Source organism: Leucoraja erinacea, chromosome 11 (genome assembly GCF_028641065.1).
Source record: "Leucoraja erinacea ecotype New England chromosome 11, Leri_hhj_1, whole genome shotgun sequence".
NCBI classification, from domain to species: Eukaryota; Metazoa; Chordata; class Chondrichthyes; order Rajiformes; family Rajidae; genus Leucoraja; species Leucoraja erinaceus.
Window position 1 is genome coordinate 40,568,555 of NC_073387.1, and position 20,305 is coordinate 40,588,859.

Below are 20,305 nucleotides of genomic sequence, written 5' to 3' on the forward strand. Positions count from 1 at the left end.
AAAAAATGCCAGCAAGTAAAAAAAGGTTGTCATGGAAAAAATCGATACTTTTTTTACTCGTAGGTTTAGTCGTAATAGGTCATAGTAGGTCGGCATGTTAGTCATAGGTAATCAAGGGTAGTCAAAGGTAGTCGAAGATAGTCATAGATAGTCTTCATCATAGTCAATGAGAGGTTGAAGGGAGGTCGTCTTCACTCTCCACTATTCAATGTCCAATTTTCCAGAAGTTAGTCGAAGCTAGTCGAAGCTAGTCGAAGCTGGTCTTCAACGTAGTCAAAGCAGGTCAAAGGAGGTCGAAGGAGGTCTTCAACATATCATTTTTTCAAACTCTTCTAAACTCGCCAATTATGTCGCCCAAGTGGGACAGCCTCTTAAACAAGACTGGGCCACAATCCCATGGGAGCATAAGTTCGGATCGCAAATTGATAGGTAGTTTGAATAAAACTTTCATTGATTATGAATAAGCATCAAGCAGTTTTTTTAATATGTTATTTTTAGCTTTTTGTATACGTGACAGGGGAACATGCAAACACAAGATTGTGCAAAAGGTAATTATTTATTTATAAAATGATCCAGGGTTAGGTGTTTTGTTAGCATCCATCCATCTGCAGGAGATTATGTTGTGCCTTTGATGTCCTGTTTGAAGAGGGGACTTTCATCTCTGGTTGCATTTCCTACTATGGCTAACTCGTCCGATCCTTGACATACAGACCCTCCCACAGCTTCCACAGGTGAAGTTATCACTGGCCGTTGGTTTGTGAAGTGTGTTACTGCTGCTGTTGATCATTTTGTTACCGGATCTCCAGAGTCTTGAACCATATGTTGTGTTGGTGATTTAAACCCACCAGGAGGTCCTTTCTCCACCTCCCCGGTCCTCAGCAGCTGCTTCCTTATCAGTGCCAATGTTAAAATATGTTTCATATCTCTTTTAATTGTATCCCTGAAGCAAAGCTTTGGCCTTCCTTTTGATCTCCGTGTGTTGGCGGCCTCTCTGGATAACACATCTTTATGGATGCGTCCATTTCCCATCCTGTGCACATATCCAAGTTAGGGGAGACACTTCGGCTTTGGGATCACATGGGGTGCTAGCCAGGAAGAGGACAGACTAATTGGTGATATAATCCTGCCAAGAAACCTGTAGGATGCGACAAATTCAGAGGAAATTAAAATTATTCTGTTTCTGTTCTTGACGTAGGTAAGTCATCCAAACCACTACTGTACAGTAAAGTGCTCAAGACACACTCTTTGTGGACAGTTATCCTGGTCTTGATTGTGAGTTTCCAGTTCTTCCATGCCCACTTGGATAGCCTCCCGAAGATGGCTGCCTTTCCTTTACGCGAGTTGATTTCCTCATCCAGGAAGTGGCTATCAGTCACCATAGATCCTAGGTAGGAGAATTTGTTGAAGGTTTCCAGCAGAGTGGTATTTAGAGTAATTTCAAGGAGAGTGGAGTGCCTTGATCCATGACAACAGCCTTAACATTGATCGTTAATCGGTATTCACTGCAAGCCTGAAAATTGTAATGTCCAGGTTCAGGAGCAGCTTCTTCCCTATGACCATCATGCTATTAAACACTATGACCTCCAAATAAGCTACAAACTACATAGACATGGGGACAGCGTTTTTGTCTTTGCACTATTATTATGATGTTTACAAAATACTATGTTTACATATCTGTTATCTGTTATCTGGAACTTGTCATAAAAAATAAGTACGTAAGTATATTCTGCTGCTACAAGTAAGAATTTCATTGTTCTCTTTTGGGACATTTGACAATAAAACAGTCTTGACAGTCTGTTCATTTGCCCCTGAAGTCCTTCTTCCATTGGGGCGATGAGTGCAGCGTCATCGGCGTACAGGCGTTCCCTTATAAGCATGGTTCTTACCTTTGCCTTGGCTTCCAACCTTGCTACACTGAAGAGCTTCTGGTCGCTTCTGCTGTGAAGATAAATTAATTCCTTGATTGTTGGGAGGGTAAAGGATAGAGGGGTAGATAGGAAAATGCCAAAGAGAGTGCGAGCTAGGGTGCAGCCTTGCTTCCCTTCATTACTCATAGGGAAACTGTCCGATGTAGCACCATCAAATTGCACTGTACTATGTGGTGGGCATCCAATCTTCTCCAGTACCTTGTAGAGGCCGTGTCTGTTGACAGAATCAAAAGCTTTCATAAGATTCACAAAGACGATGTATAATGGGATTTGTTCTCTCCATCTCTCTACATTTAATTGGATTTGATGAAGATCTATTGTGGATCCACGTCTGCGGAAACCGCATTGTGCCTCAGGGTATATCCCGTCAGCGAGTCTGTGGAGTTGTTGCAGAATCTTTCTGGCAAACACCTTTCCTGTAACACTCCCTGTAGTTGCAATTGCTGCAATCTTCCTTGTTCTTATACATGAGGGAGCTTTTAGGAAGTTACGCATGTCTTGAGGGACACCACTCTCTCTCCAGCAGCCCAGGAGAATGGTATGGAGGTATGGCAAGAGTTGACGGTTTCCATACTCAAGGAGATACAGCAGATATACCAACCTCCAGGAGTCTTTCTGGCTGCCAGGTGATTGATGGCTTTATCCAGTTCATGCAGGGGTGGTTCAGGATCGAGCTCACTCATCACTGGTACCTGAAGGAGAGCAGCAAGAGCTGCGATGGAGGTGTCACCCTCGCATGAATATAGCCGAGAGTAATGTTCGACGCAGTGATCCATCTCCTTCCTTTCATCAGTGATGATGGCACCATTTGCAGGTTTCAAATGCACAATTTTTAGAGAATGTTTAGAGACCTATAACTTGGTTTATGCCACAAAGGTTTACACAGTCGTTTGCAACTTGAATTTCTTTGCACAATTCACTCCAGTACCTGTGTGCACAATGCCTTGGGGCTCTGTGTGTGGCTGCTTTTGCAAGCTTTAAGCCATTTTGCGTGTTGGTGTTTGGCTGTACATTATGCGTGAGGTGAGCAGAACGTTTAGCTTCAATGATGGGTGACATTTCATCTGAGGAAGCCACAAAGTCAGTATTCTTACGCATTTCTTATTTGAAGGCAAGTGATGCTGCTTCACAGATTATCTTTTTTAGGGATTTCCAGAGTTCGCTGACATTCCTTGAAGGGTCCTGTGTTGGGAGCGCTTGGGCGAGCAGTTCATAGAAATGTTGATATTCACCCATGTTATTGGAGATGTTGATATGGGTCTGGCCTTTCTGTTTGGATGTATGTACCCTACGCAGGAGTAGTTTCACCTTTGCCTTTGATGAGCGAGTGTCAGTTTCGCAAGTTTGAGTGCATGCAACACAAACCAGAACCTTTCTTCTAGAGGTGAGTAGATCAGGTTGATGCCAGTAACCAGAACAGGGATAATGCCATGACACCTTGTGGCAGGGCTTGCCCTGGAGAAAGGAATATGTGATGAAGAGATTATTTTGCATACATAGTTCCAGAAATCTGTGTCCATTCTCTAATGGTGATCTTTCCAACACGATGATATCCAAGGCAGTCTGATCATCATTCTCTGAGTTGGCCCACGCACCCACAGAGGAAGGCAAATGTTGACAGTAACTTAATGCCTGGGGCTTTTCCGAGGCTTACCTACAAGTCAGTGGGGTGCTATTTGACCGCTAGCTGGGATGACAATGGGTCAAATTGAACACCACTGCCTTGTGGGTACATCTCAGGAGACCAAAGGTGCTGGACCTGGCGTCCTTACAGGTGGCCGACTGATGCCTCGTGCATTCACCTTCCAGCAACTCCTGCATCCAAGTGGACCCCAGATGTAGAAGCCAAGTGGTTGCTCTGGAATCAGTCTATTAGATCAAGAAGGGAATGTAGATACAGGGCAAGTCTGTGTTCCAAATTATTTGCCCAGGCTTGCAGCTAAACCAAATGGAGAGGAGACTTCATCTTGGCCGATCATAGCAAGGCAAAATAAATAATCACAGGAGGTAGCGGTTACAGGTTATAAATCTGGGCATGGGCACCGTGGGCTACCTCTGACGGTGGGAAGGATCATTGTATCCTACTGTTCAATTATCCCAGTCAATAAGGTACTGACCCATCAAGCTCTGCCTTCCTGCAAGGGTTAGATAAAATCAACATATATTGTCAAATAGGAGCAATTTCTGGACTATTGTTGTCAATTTGATGCCAGTTTAAGGAACATCTTGAGACAGGTGGACAAGTATTTGGGAAAGAGGAAAACGGGTTGCTGGTATCCATTCATAATAGGGAGGAGATTCTGTCGAGAAAGTCTCAAGGGACAGAAACTAATTTACTTTCTGTTAGTTTAGCTCAAAGGTAATAATCTTTGGATTAGTGCCTAAATCACAAAGGAACTACCATATAAAATGAGCAATAACGAGATTTCACATGACTCTAAATAGTTGGCATGGATACGAGGAGTTTTCAAGGAACCGTGGATGGGTTCTACCTGTACTGAATGGAATCAAATCAGACAGAATACACCAGCTACAAGAAACAAGCAGCTAGGGAATAAATAGTTGCAAACAACTGAAATGTAAAAGGATGGTTAAAAATAAAATGAAAGTAAAACTTTAGAATATACATATATATATACATATACATATGCATATACATTTACAGTTGAGTAAATGAAACAGAATTTGGAGGCAGTAATATGTTGCAAGAAAACAAATCAAATAGCATTTACAAGCATTTGACAAAGATATTGGAGTAGAAATTAAATATTGTTGGGTATAATGTATTTAGTAATGATAAAGAAGGCAAAGAGGAGATGGAGTAACATTTTATTAGGGTTAACATAATGCCACAGAAAAAAAGTGGCACATTAATCCGTAAGCTAGAAATAGAAATTATAGAGAAAGTGATAAAAGATAATGATCTGTGATACCCTGTTAATTAGTCAGTGGGTGTACAGAGACCCTCCAGCTAACTGCGGAGCATGGGGAATGTGCCAGGGGGTCAGATGTGTGTGCTTCTGACTTCTTACTGCACCCTAGAATTGCCATTTATCTGAACTGGGCCACTGATCTTCATTTAAATGCCAAGTTTTTTTTCTCTTCACTCTAATGTATATTTGTGCATTTTATTAGTGAATATAATTCATATGATTTTAAATAAAGTTGTTACACAGTTGTTAATTGTTTTTAGTATTGTGGATGTTAGCAAACCGTGTTTTTATAACAGCATCAGTCAGCAAAAAGCCATCAGATCGAGGGCAGCACAGTGGCATTGCTGGTAGAGCTGCTGCCTCACAGCGTTGAGACGTGTATTCGATCCTAACCTTGAGCGTTATCGATGTTGAGTTTGCACATTATCCTTGTGACTGCATGGCTGTCCACCAGGGGTGCTCCGGTTTCCTCTCATATCCTAAAGATGTGCGGGTTTGTAGGCTAAATGGCCTCTGTAAATTACCCCATGTGTGTAGGGAAGGGGATGAGAAAGTGGGATAACATGGACACTGATCAAATTAGGACCACATTAAACTAGTGTGAATGGGTGATTGATGATTGACGTGGACCCGTTGGGCCGAAGGCAGAGCCTTTGATTCCACTGTACAAGGGACGGATTAGGATCTTGTCTAATGGCCTAAAAACTCTAGCTGAGATAGAGCAAGTTTGGAATGAAGCTGCACATTGTTTCTATTCCCTATTGCTCCCTCAATTAAATGACATTTGTCGGAAATGAATGCTGGCCACTTGGTATTGTCATGGTGTTTTTCTTATTAATGGCAGGCTCAGTGTGCAAGGACCACACTCCAAGCCCAGATGTCCAAGAACAATTGGAGATGGAGCAACAGCAGCAGATGGAGAGCAATGCAGCATCTCTCCAGCAATCCTTGCTAATCACCAATTTAGATACAGGCACTCAGAGGACAGGGCAATTGTTAGAGTGACACAGTGCACAAGGGAAACGTTTGGCACCAACAAGCTGCAGTGAAGCAGAAAGAGTAGTACATCTATTACATTGACTAATTGGAAGGTGACTCCACACAGCAACATTAGCCCAAAGAAAACAGTCAAAGACAGGCACTGCATGGAAACAGGCCCTTCGGCATACAGAATCGGCACTAACATTTTACCAATGATTTACACTAATCCCACATTTTATTCTCCCCACATTTTCATCACTTCCTTCAGTTTCTATCACTCACCTATACATTGGGGCATTTTACAGTGGCCAATTAACCGAACAACCTACACATCTTTTAAGTGAGAGAACAAATTGGTACATCTGGGGAAAACCCACATAGCCATAGGGAGAGAGTGCAAGCTCCAACAAGATAGCAATCAAGTTAGGACGGAACGCACATCTGTGGCATCACAAGGGAGCAGCTCAATTAATTGCTCCACTGTATCACCCTTGAACCACAAGAAGGAAAAAGAAAGGATTCAGAAGGCACAATGTATTTGCTTGTGTGGTTCCTGAACTGTTACTAGATATGCTAGGAATGGCGCGATGTGGATAGTGTGCAGCAGCGGAGATTAGTTTAACATGGCGTAATGTTTGGCATGTTGACATTTTTTAATAAAGAACAGATACTAGAAATCAGAAATAAAAACAGAGAACGGTGGAATATGACATAGATAAGGCAACATCTGTGGAAATAATTATTTGAATTAATAAACTGTGAAGCAAACAGCATTACAGAAACATCTCTGGTCTGTGTGTACAACAACTGGTGCCTTTTGTCAAAATGCAAACAATTTCACCTCGGACATTGACAAATAGTATTGCATGAGGACTGGTGTAACTAGGTTGTTATGCATCGTCACTAGTGGGACTAATGATATGTCCCACTATCATTTGGTGGAAACTTAGCACCAAATGACAGTGGGAATCATTGTGAAATTGCCAGTCTGATTTCCAGTGCAATATTAAATTATCTGGAAATGTTACCAAGCTTCCTTCCAGAAAAAAAGTTTCTAATGATGTAATTCTGAACAAAACACATTGTTGTGTAATCAAATTCCTCAGCTCTGCAACCTATCATATTAATTGGAGTATATAGAGCACCAAATATTAGAAGAAAATTGAAAGAAAAAAAAAAATTACGGAAGTAAATGAATATGAAAGAATAATGAGAGTGGGTGACAGAAGCCATGCTATAATTCATTGGACAGAAGAAGAAAGCAAAAGGGAATGTGTTCAGGCCTTCTTTCTCAGCTCATTCACAAAAGGTGCAGCTGGGAGGTAGTAAAAGCAAATGTGTCAGAGCTGATAAAGTGAGTAAAATTAGGTGAACCACTTCAAGTAGTAACCCAAATAGAATACAATTTAATATAATAGTTGTGAGACACAAAAGCCCAAGGAAATAAGGAGTGGGACACATCAAAAACAAAAACAAAAATCAAAATCTAGGACAATATTTCCTACAAGGAAAAATAAATTAAATTGAACTCTAATTATGCACTATAGATGAATAAAGACCTAATCAGAAAACTGAGGAGAAAGAAAGAGGAAAAATCTTAGCACATGGGCAGCAGGGAAGAACATTGCTGGACATAATACAAAGAAACTTGATGAAAAGTAAAAAAAAACGACAATTAGAAAAACAAAGAGGAACAATTATATTAAAACAGAAAATAATAATTCACAGGAAAGGGTTGAAGGGAATAGAACATGGAGAATATAAAGTCAGGGGCAGTTATAGCTGACTAGCAGAAATCTTTTAATTATTTTTGCTTCATTACTTCTCTGGGAGATGTGTCAGGCAGACATGATATCAGAAAGCGAGATAAAAGGTGATGTAATTTAATTTAAAATACAAATACATGAGCAATTCCAAGAATAAAACTGTTGGATTTGACAGATTATATTTAAAAGGAGCCATAGTGAAGACAGCAGAGGTACATATTTAATATTTAATATTCTATTAGAAAAATGCAGTCTCAGAAAACTAATGTTAAACCTATAATGAAGAAGAGAGATAGAGCAGGTCTGGGGAATTGTAGAATAATTGGCTTGCCATCAATGGTGAAAAAAAAAGAAAAGGACTTCTTCTGAAGAACAGAACAACACGTATTTGCCAAAAATATAATAAAAATTAGTCTATATTGATTGTGAATGGAAAATCTCACCCATATTAAATTATTTGAAATCTTAACTTTGAAGGATAATGCAGTAAATGTCATTTATCTGTACAATGGAAGGCTTTTGATTTGGTGTAAAATAATAGACAAATTGATAAGGTCAGAGCTATTGCTGTGAGGGCACAGACAGTAGAATGAATACTTAGCTAGCACATAAAAATGAAGCAGAAAATAATTTTAAAAAGTCACAAGATGGGAAGTCCTACAAGGATTAGTCTAAAAATCACTGTTTGCATCACTTATTAATGAATTTGAAATCAAAAATAATGTTTCTAAATTTCCAAATCATGTCAAATTACAAAGGGGGTGATTGTCAATATAGAGATGGTTGCAATTAATTACAGAATTATATTAGTGATCTCCAGAATATACCAAATGCCTAATTTCAGCTCAGTGTAAGATTTTACTTCTGACAAGAAATATAAAGAGGTCAATTATTACTCAGCAAATAGGATTTTAAATTAGTTTCGGAACAATAGGACCTAGAAGTATAAACATAAATAACTAGATGGAGATAAAAATAATCTCAAAAACACCCAAACCTATATGTAAGGTTATTACTAGTGAGGTAGAAATGAAAGTTTGAGAGGTTACACTACATAATGCTTCCAACAATGGTTCGGCCACATTTTGAGTACTGCATACAATTTTAGTTGTCTTCTTACGAACATGATGTGAGCTGCAAGAAATACACATGGGTGTAATACCAAAACTGTGAGGATATATCAGGAAAGAATGCATAGTGGTGCATATCTTTGCCTTTAGAATCATAGTCATACAGCGTGGAAACAGGCCCTTTGGCTCAACTTGTCACGCCGACCAACATGCCCCTATCCAGTGGTGGACTGGGTCTAAAAATATTGGTTGCCAGGAGACAAAGGGGGCCCACTTCATCAGGGGCCCATTTGATATAGGGGGCCCACTTCATCAGGGGCCCACTTGCCATCGGGCAAGCTGACACCCTGGCCAGTCCGCCACTGCCCCAATCTATACTAGTCCCATCTGCCTGTGTTTGGCCTATATCCCTTATCCCTTAAACTTATCCTAGCCATATACTTGTCGAAATGTTTCTCAAACATTGCAATAGTACCTGCCTCAACTACCTCCTCCGCAGCTCATTCCATTCACCCACCAAACTTTGACACACACCAACCATCTGCTTCCTTTCATGAAGCCAATTTTCTATCCATTCAGCTATCTCTCTTTGGATCCCAAACACTCTAACCTGCCAGAGCAGCTTACTATGCAGAACATTGTCAAATGCTTTACTGAAATCCATATATACATCTTCAGCGCTGCCCTCGTTAACCTTTTTTGGTCACCTTCAAAAAACACAATCAGATTCATGAGACCCTCACATACAAAACCATGCTGACTATCCCTAATTATCCCTGACTATCCCTTGTCCATCTAAATGCATAGATATCTTATATCTCTGAATACCCCAGTAATTTCTTAACACAAATATAAATTATGAAAAGTTTTCAAAGAATTAAAGGAAAAGAACAAAATCTATGGTCTTCAATATTAAAATAGCATGAATATAAATAGAGAATTCATGAATAACAAGCACCCAGAGAGTAATGTCACTGTGCAACTTTTATACCATTGGAAGTACTTCAGAGGAATTGTGCAGATGCAATTATAGAAAAGGTGGGAACAGAATCAAAACTTTTGTTGATAGAATTAGGTATAGAAGGATGGGAGGAAGACAAGGAGCATAAATTGACTGGTTTGCATAAGAAAACATTTAATTTGCTATGCATTATATGCAATTATGCGTTTTCTAAAAAATATTAAAAACACAAATTCCAAGGTTCTTATATGTAAATAAATCAGAACAGAAGACTACAGCACAGGAACAGGCCCTTTTGCCCACAACGTCTGTGCTGAACATGATGCCAAGACCAACTCTTATCTGTTTGTACATGATCCATATGCCTCAATTCTTTGGATACCTACGGTATGTGTATCTAAAAGTCTCTTAAATGTCACAATTGTACCTGCCTTCAACACCACGCCACACAACACATTCCAGCCATTCACCACCTTCTGTGAAAATTTATTTTTTTCTCACACATCATTAAACTTCAACCTTTTCAACTTAAAGCTATGCACCCTAGTGTTTGATATTTTGATTCTGCGAAAAAGACTCTGACCGTCTACCCTATCAATGCCTCTCATAATTTTATATATTTCCATGAGATGTCCTCTCAACCTCCAGTGTTCCAGGTAATGCAATCCAAATCTATCCAACCTCTTCCTGTAGCTAATACCCTAATCCTTGTATCATTCTGGTAATCCTCCTATGCAGGCTCTGCAAAGCATCCACGTCCTTCCTGTAATGGAGTGACCAGTACTGCATGCACTATGCCAAATACAAACTAACCAAAGTCCTATAAAGCTGCAGCCTGACTCTTATACTCAATGCCCTGACTGATGAAGGCAAACATATCACATGCTTTCTTTACCGCTTTATCTACTTGTGTTGCCACTTTCATGAATTTATGAACTTGGACCCCAAGATCCCTCTCTACGCCAATGTTTTTTTAAGTATCTTGCCAATAATTGTATATTTTCCCCTAACATTTGACATCCAAAGTGCAACACCTCACACTTGCTCAGATTAACCTCCATCTGCCATGTCTATGCCCATTTTGGTAGCTAATCTATATCCTGCTGTATACTTTGATAGCCTTCCTCCTAGTCCATGACCCCAGCAATCCTTGTGTCATCTGCTGACTTACTATCCAATCCATCTATGTTTACATCCAAATCATATATATATATTATATATATATATATATATATATATATATCATAAACAAAAAGGTTCCAGCACTGATCCCTGCAGAATTCCATGGTTTACAGACTTCCAGCCTGAATCTTGTCCTTCCAACACAATGCTTTGTCATCCATCAATCAAGCCACTTCATAATCCATATGACCTGGTTGCTGTTAATCCCATGCACCTTAGTCTTCTGGATCAACCCACCATGGGGGACTTATCAAATGCCTTCTTAAAATCCATGCAAACAACATCCACCGCCCTATCCTCATCCATCAACTCTACTCTGCCATTCAATCATGGCTGATTTATCTCTCCCTCCTAACCCCATTCTCCTGTCTTCTCCCCATAAACGCTGACACCCATACTAATCAAGAATCTATCTATCTCTGCCTTAAATATATCCACTGACTTTGCCTCCACAGCCTTCTGTGGCAAAGAATTCCACAGATTCACTACCTGGCTCAGTTTATGAAGCTCACATCGCTACAACGAATACAACAAAAATCTATTGAGGAAAATTGTTGGGGGATGTAGGTGGCCTATGATGCTGAGATCCAACATGGTAATTCTTTGCAAATACCTGTATATCTGTTTCAAACTGCCTTCTTTTGCATTTAATAAATATGTTAAATTATGGTTTTGCCGTGTATACATTTTAGAAACTGGGAAAATGACAATCAATATCACATTGCATTGTATTTTGATGTGATATAATAAAGACTAGCAATAACAATGTAAAATTATACTTGTCACTTGAAACAGTGTTTGGATCATAATCTTTTACACCGTTTGCAGTAATAAATGAATGGTATTTTTGAACAATCCATCAACTGAGTTCCCAAGTGTAGCATCACAAAAAAAGTGATGAGTGCATTTTCTGAATCCGTATGAGTAATCTCCACATTTACTCTTCCAAATATCAAGATCAAACAGAAGACGACAGGATGGAAAATCTGAAATGACCTAATAGAAGGAGATCCGAGAGTTCACTGAGAGGTCTTAACACTCCAATACATCGAGTACAATGACCGAACGCAATTACATGCAAAATGCCTTTATCCTGCAATGCCCTGCAGTTGCAGAGAGTGGGCTTATAGGAGTGTGTATGGGGAAACTAAACAGGAGGATGAACATGTAGATGGTTACTGGTGATGACTGGTGTGAAGAGATGATCTTCTGGGAGCTTGGGTTGGGAAAAGTACCCCAGAGGAAAGATAGTATATGGAAGGGTGGGCTTGATGTTCGGATGTAGGAGGGCTGAGATATTGACCAGGGTTATGGACAGAAGAGCTGCAGAGCTGGAATAGCGATTGGGGAGGTTAGGGAAAGGATCTGAGCGGGGTTTCAGGGGTCATATTATAAAAGGAATGAAAAAGTATAAAGGACAGTACCATGAGGAAGACCAATGCCTTGGACTGCTCAGCAACGGCCAAAGCCAGCTTGGAGCATTTCATCTAATGTCAAAGCAGGTTTCAACTCAACAGCTAAAGTTAGTTCCAGCACTTGAGGCCCACACCGCTTGCAGGCCTTGAACAAGTTCCCCAGTCAAAAACTGTACACGATTTGAAATCTCTATTCATGCCTGACAGCCATTCATGCACAAAGGACCTAGATCACATATTTGGAATGGAGTTGCGCACACAGGCACGCACACACACACTGTCTAATCACATTTTGCAGTTACATTTTGTTGATATTCTTTTGTATAAAATAGGAGAATATTGTGTTATGTAAAATAATTTCTTGCTCAACATTTTTTAAGAGTATTTTTTATTTAAGAGCATTTTTAAATTTAAATGTTTTTTTTTTTGGAAATGAAATCCCAAAGAACATATTCAGGAAGAGATATCCAATTGAGTAATTGCAATAAAGGATAATTTCAAAAGAACTGCTTAGTTGAAAATTGCTTTCAATTGGCTTTAATTCTGATGATAGCCTTTTGCACTTTTCCTACCATTCTTGGTTCACTTTGACATTTTAACAACTAGCTCTGTTATTTCCACTCATTTAGGCTGAAAGTCAAAAATCAATATTTATAAGACAAATTCACAATTGAAATAACATTTGTTACCTCACTAATGAAGGTCTTTGCAGTACGTGGGTTGAGAAAAAGAAGGGCTCTTCGAAGCATGTCCCGAAAACGGCTGAGCTCATCGAATCCAAGTGTAGAGAAAAGACCAGTGAACATATTACTTATGCTGGTCTCTACCTTTTGAAGGGAAACCTCTATTCCTTGCTGACCTGCTTGACCCAAAAACTCTTGAATCCCACGAATGTCTGTTCAAATGATCAAAAAGGTAAGTGTGAGAATACATTTGGATCATTGATTTAAAAATTTTTAAGTTAGTTGTCTTATTAACTGCTTTATGACCTTGTTACATACAATAACTGCAAGATAACTGCAAGTAATCACTATTCATATATCAGTAAAATACGATATAATATATTGGCATAACAGCCCATAGTGTTATGTTACCAGTGATTGCATCTCCCACCTCAATCTATAGTATTAGTCCTGATATGTTATCCTATGCTATTGGTAAGGCAAGCCACATAACGTCTATGTTGGGAATCTTAAATATTCTTAATTAATTAATGGTTTTGTGGCCTCTTGTGGTACCAGCTAATTAAGTTGAAATGCTTTAATTTCCTCATTGTTTGAATTCATCTGGCAGCTGAATTTATTAACAGGGCATTGAACGACAGATAAACTGGTAGAGGTGATCTTGTTAACATGTGTTCATAATGTAGAGTAAATTTGTAAGGCACTTGTTTTCCAAATGGTGCAGACTCACATTGGCAGTATAATGATACCAGCTTTAAAGAATTTAAGCCAACAAATCAGACCTCAGCCGTAATAATCACTGCTTAGTACATTAACAAGCAGTCAATTTCCCCAGAAATAGTCCAACCAGTAACGCAGATGTGTTACCTGGCATTACAAAAAACATGGCTATAAAACTAGTTGATGGCTCATCCTATGTGTGCCCGACACTGGGTGTCATGATAAAGTCACCAGTATGCCCGCTGCTCCCACAATCTGTGTATTCAGCAGGGTTTCCTTTGAGCTATTTAATGCATGGGTTTATATGTTTGTGCTAAATTATATCTTGCGCTACTTTATTGCAGCTGATAATCCATGTAAAACAAATTAGCTACGAACTGCATCAAAATCCAATGCAAACATGTTAACCAGATGCTAAAGGGAGCGCCCAAAGGAAATGAAATCCCACAGAACATATTCGAGAAGAGATATCCAATCGAGTAATTGCAATAAAAGATAATTTCAAAAGAACTGCTTACTTGAAAATTGCCTTTAACCACCAACAGAATTTTGCCTTAGGAATAGAAAAGGTTCACCAAATCCAAAACAAATCGGGTAATTTTCTTTCCTTTTATGAGATGTTGGGCATGTCACATTATTATACCATAATATTCTTTGCTCTTTCAAATACACCCATTCTGAATGCAGCAAAATGTAGCACCAGATGTTGAAGCCAAACCTGATATGTGAAACTGTGAGAAACAAAACAAAAAGCCTCTCATGTTTGTATGCCCATAGTGTTATGTTACCAGTGATTGCAGCTCTCACATCAATCTATAGTATTAGTCCTGATATGTTATCCTTTGCTATTGGTAAGGCAAGCCACATAACGTCTATGTTGGGAAAGCAAGAAAGGTTATGTTTCTTCAGAATCACACATCACTGTAGCTTCTTCCCACAGAATAAAATTAAATTTCCTACGTGACAAGCTATACTTTACAGTTCATTCCCTTTTTTTGTATTACATGCAGACATTGGAATTGTGGAGTTACTGTATTATTACACTGAAATGAATGTAGACATAAGCTTTTAAATATCCTTTTCTGAAAGATATATCAACCAAACTAGTTTAAACGGAACCATTACGGGTTTAAGATCAATTTCAATGCTATAAATTCCATATATTGTTTGTACAAGACAAGTAGATGGCCAAGAAGACCATGTTGTTACCATATGCATCATCATAGAAGATCATGAACTTCTGCCACGAAAATTCAGTAATGACTTTAAGGATGACTTCGTTGAAATAATCAGGAGGGCGTAGAGAAAGGGTGTAATCGTTTTTTCTAATATTCCTTGCGATAGAACATTGTGAGCGGGGAGTTCCGGCTGGTGTGCGTTGGATGTAGAGGTGAGGGATATGCATTCCATCTGCAAACGACTGAAGTGAGGCAGAAGGCGCGCATCCAGTGGAACTGACGAGTGCCAAGATTCCTTGCGACACAAGGTCACAGGCTGAAAAAAAAAACAACATTTTTCTATTAGAGTAATCAATAATGAATAGCTGCAACTGCATTAACTTTTTTGTTTGGTTTAGTTTCGATAGTTTAGTAGAAATACAGCACGGAAACAGGCTCTTTGCATCACTGTGGCATCCTGCGATCCCCACACATTAACACTGTCCTACACACATTAGGGACAATTTACAAATTTACCAAAGGCAATTAACCTACAAACCTGCGAGTGTGGGAGGAAAACAGAGCAGCCAGAGAAAACCCACGTAGTTCATAGGGAGAACGTATAAACTCCGTACAGATAGGACCCGTAGTCAGGGCTCCTGGCATTGTCTACCGCTGCGCCACCATGCTGCCCAATACCGTGCCTTAAACAAAGGGCCATGGCTCAAGGCGATCCAACACAGTTCTGAGTCAAAAGGAGGAGAAATGTTGGTCTTTGGGTGCACCTGATGACATGGACGGGTGTTGGAGCGACACACTACTTAATAAATGGATTCAGGAGAACTTGAAGCTCTACCAGCTACACCATTCTGTTGCCCATACCAAACTACACAGTTTGCACATCATTAACAAAAACTGATGGAGAAACCGCCATTGAAACTTAACGAAATATTGTCCAGAAAGAGATGGGCTTTTATAGTAATAAAAAAAACTGAAGATGCTGGTTTACACTAAAGATAGACACAAAATAATTGACTAGAAAACGAGTCTTGCAGCATCTCTGGAGAAAAAAGAAAGGTGACGTTATGGGTTGGGAAGGGATCCGACCCAAAACATTTCTTATCCATTTTCTCCAGACATGCTGCTGGACCCACTGAATTACTCCAGCATTTTATGCGGATGTTAGGCACTTATAGTATTAGCTAAAGTCATAAGGGTGTTCAACCTTGAAGAATTTAGTGAACTAAACATGGGAGTTATTGGATTGGTAACAGATAAAAAGAGTTTGGGCTGTTTGTGGATGATCTTGGCATGCTGGGTTCTTGCAGAAGGAAAACTATCTAATGTTATGGGCCAAGCTAAACGTAATAATGTGCCTCTAAGGAACTTAAGATAGAATCATTTTCGAGGCCAACCAAGATGGGAATCAAAGGCATCTGCTAATGATGTGCAAAATTTGTAGTTTGGCATTTGGCATGGTGCAGATGGAAGAGCTGCTGTTCACAGCACCGGAGCCTGAGGTTCGATTCTAACCTCGTGTGCTGTCTGGATGGAGTTTGTGCAATCTTCCTGGGACTGCATTTTTCCCACCGGGTGTTCTGGTTTCTTCCACATCCCAAAGACGTGCGGGGTTCTAGGTTAATTGGCCTCTGTAAATTGCCCCTAGTGTGTAGGGAGTGGATGAGGAAGTGGGATAACATAACACTAATGATGATCGGTATAGACTGGATGGGCCGAGGGCATATTTCCACTCTGTATCTTTCAAACACTCAAATCAGCAGCTGTAGACATACAAAACAAATGTTGCAAAATATTAAACTGCTGGAGGAACTTAGTGGGTCACGGAGCATTTGTAGTGCAAGGGTTAGTTGGCGCTTCAGGTTGATTCAGGAGGTTTCTGATGCAGAGCATTGATCCAAAGTATCAATATCCCTTTTGCCCCTGCACATGCTGCTTGACCCACCAAATTCCTCCAACAGTTTGTTTTTGCTTCAAACTCCAGCATCTTCTGTTTCCTATGCCTCTACAACAAATGATGGGTTGTCGGGATGATATAAAATGTGTTACAACTAAACTGGGGACGTATTTATAAAGGATTCAGAGAGGAAAGAATAACAATGAGTTTGCCACAAATCAAATCTGCCGTGACATTAGTACTTCAGTGGCACAATATTAAGAGCAGTGATAACACAGTGGACATTTTAAATGAGAGGTGAGATGGATGGTATAAGGTATGATCTATGAGGTTAAATAAATACACAAATATGTGGATTGCTGTTAAGGCTTAACATCTCCAAACCCATTGTTCTCTTACAGGTAGCACTGCCAATTTGCAGCAGCCGCTGGTCATCATCCAGCTTAAAAAACCGTATTGGTGAAGGCACAGTTCAGTGAAAGTTTGAAACAGATGAGCTGATTTACTACTCTTTCTTTCAAATTTTTTCACCCACCCAACTAGTTATTAAATCACTTGTTGTTGATGCAGATATTTTATATGGAGAGCATGTCAAGCCTCTTCCATTATTCATTGAGATAATGACTGATCTGTATTATACCATCCACCGCCTTCTTTCCAAATGCCTGAAAACTGTAGGCAAAGAAAAAAATATGATCTCAGTTTTTAAATTATTAATTGAACCAGCATCTGTTTCTTTTGCACAACTCTTTATGCGTTGAAGTTTTGCAACTTCTTACTTGACTGTCCTGGTTCTAATTTGAAGATCGTGTCTCCTTGCCCAAGACTCCCCAAGCAGTAAAACATTGAATTTTGTTCATCTAATTGATTGATTTCAAAACCCTAAAATCTCTATCAATGTAACCCTTGATCTTCTATATTCCATGTAACCTAAAACTAATTTGTAATCTCTCTCCCTGTTTTAACTGTTAGAGCTTTGGTGACTGTATGATGATTCTACATTTAATTCATTTCGAGGTCATTTTATTGTATGATACCATATTATCAGATATGGTTCCAGATCTGTACACAAATCTAGATGTGATTTAACCAGTGCTGCTGCAACAAACTAATATCCCTTTTATATTCCAGCTCGCTGGTCATTAATTGTTTCGATGTTTCAATGGACCTTGATTTTCTGTATTTTGTCTTCCTGGACAACATGCACAACACCTAAAAGGCGTTTGAGCAGATACATGGATATGAATGGCTCAGAGGGATATGGGCTAAATGCCTGCAGGTGGGACTAGCATAGAGGGAGCATCTTGTTTGGCATGGACAAGTTGGACCGAAGGACCTATTTCCGTGCTGTGTGATCAGATGACCTTATGATACCTCCAATACTTATATTTTCCCATATTAAGTATAATTTGTCTATTTTTTTGGCCCATATCCATATAACAATTACAGTACACAAATTTTTTCCCTAGGTCCCATGTGCATTTATACCAGTGCATGCATCCATATGCTAACCAAATTTTTAAATGATCCAACAAACCTTCCACCACTTCCATGGATCATTCCACACCGCTCGCTCTCTGAGTCCCCCTCATTAAAACTTCTGTTTAATTCGAAGTCATGTCCTCTTGTTTGAATAATTCTCAAAGGTGAATAATTATATTAAAAAGATAGGGCACAGTACCCAAACGTCATCCACTATTGGTTTGTGTGTGTAATCTATTGCTGCCTTATCATAATATTATGTGCATTCATATATTACATGATATGATATCTTTTTTTTTGTGCCAGCAGAGAATGGAAGTTTTCAGTTTACTGGATTACCCAAGTCATTAATAAATTAATGTGATGGTGAATAATTAAAGGTCAGTACCTAAATCCCACAGAACATGTTAAATGAGATTTTGACACCTAAAAAAGGTAGAAAAGGATCAGTCTGAATAAGGATCCTGATCTAAAACATCAGCGATCCATGTTCTCCAAAGATACAGCCTGAACCACTGGGTTACTCCAACACTTTGTGTCCTTTTGTGTAAACCAGAATCTGCAGTTCCTGGTTTCAAGAAAAGGATCTGTCTGATTATAAATATCAACACTTTAAAAAAATATCATGCACACGCCAACCCGTCTCAATCTCCATCCTTTTTGCTTATAAAACGCAAACCTAGAGCGGACATCTCTCCAATGGGTAGAGTGATAATTTAGAAACATAGAAACATAGAAAATAGGTGCAGGAGTAGGCCATTCGGCCCTTCGAGCCTGCACCGCCATTCAATATGATCATGGCTGATCATCCAACTCAGTATCCTGTACCTGCCTTCTCTCCATACCCCCTGATCCCTTTAGCCACAAGGGCCGCATCTAACTCCCTCTTAAATATAGCCAATGAACTGGCCTCAACTACCTTCTGTGGCAGAGAGTTCCAGAGACACGTTTCTGAGCTCTGATATTGTAAGTTCTACATGTAGTTTGTTGGGTTCCTCAATCTTTGGGGAATCTGGCAGTTGGAGAGAGGCAAAGTGATCTCCCGCAACTGAATGTTTTCCCAGTACTGGTTTTGTGCAAGCAGTACTGCTTTACTCTGGGTGGTATGCTCTCCCAACCTATCCCCCTGTCAGATCACCAGCCGACAACGATACACCAGGTTAAGGATTATTGAACACCCCATCTTGAGATTTGCAATGGAGAACATAAACCTCCACATTCCCCAGAGTCTTTTATCAGACAGATCAGATCCAATGGCCTGTTTCACAATCTTCCCCAGCAATCTAAAACCCTGACCTGTTAATCAGGATGACATGTGTGCAGCAAATTTGGCAGCGAGAAAAGACACAAGTTATGAGTTTAATATTTTCAGACGCTTATCCCTCTCCATTCCTGTTAATATCCAGCTCCACTAGTCATTGCCTTCCAACCATTTTTTATAAATCCTACTTTCTTGCTTATGTTAACAAATTAGTTGCTACCCACGATTTATTATTGTCTAAATGTAAAGTATATTTTCCTCTTTCTTTACTGTGGAAACTGACACAGAATATTAAAGACGCTATTTTATGTAGCTTATTTTTGTTACATTCTTCAATTCATCACACATTTTTACTGTTGCAAGTGTAACCGTAGGCTACATTTGTGCCATCACATTTCCTTTGATGCTGAACAGTTTTGGAGCTAGATAAATCCAAATGTCGTAACTAGCTTTACATTCAAATCAGCTTTTGCCATGTTTCATGATGTAACCAGCAAATGATCTTCTTTTAAAATAGGTAGAAATGGATTATTAATTAAAGGCACATAAATACACACAAAATAAATACAAGCCTTTATTTCACTGCATAGCTACCTATTTTGTATGCAGGTATTTACAATGAGCAGTTCCAACATTCAAAAAGCTTGCACCAGCACAAAAAAAGCAGTCATTTGATTAACATCTAATCCACCATCTAAGCATTCACCTCTCTACTAATGATGTACCACGAAGGCAATGTGCATCTACAAAATGCACTACAATTACTGCCCAAAGCTGCTTCAACCGCATCTCCTAAATATCATTGCCTCTATAACCAAGAAACAGGGGTAGTAGGTACATGGGAATAATAC

At 39.4% G+C, this 20,305-nt stretch overlaps 1 protein-coding gene across 1 annotated transcript in view; it reads right to left on the reverse strand.

Annotated features, from left to right (window-relative positions):
• LOC129701709 (glutamate receptor ionotropic, delta-2-like) overlaps positions 1-20,305 on the reverse strand; it is a 448,180-nt gene that overhangs the window by 208,630 nt on the left and 219,245 nt on the right. The window contains exons 3-4 of the mRNA XM_055643077.1: positions 14,849-15,133; positions 12,926-13,131 (exon numbers count right to left, since the gene is read on the reverse strand). Coding sequence (XP_055499052.1) covers positions 12,926-13,131; positions 14,849-15,133 — 491 coding nt within the window. The remainder of the gene's footprint in view (positions 1-12,925; positions 13,132-14,848; positions 15,134-20,305) is intronic.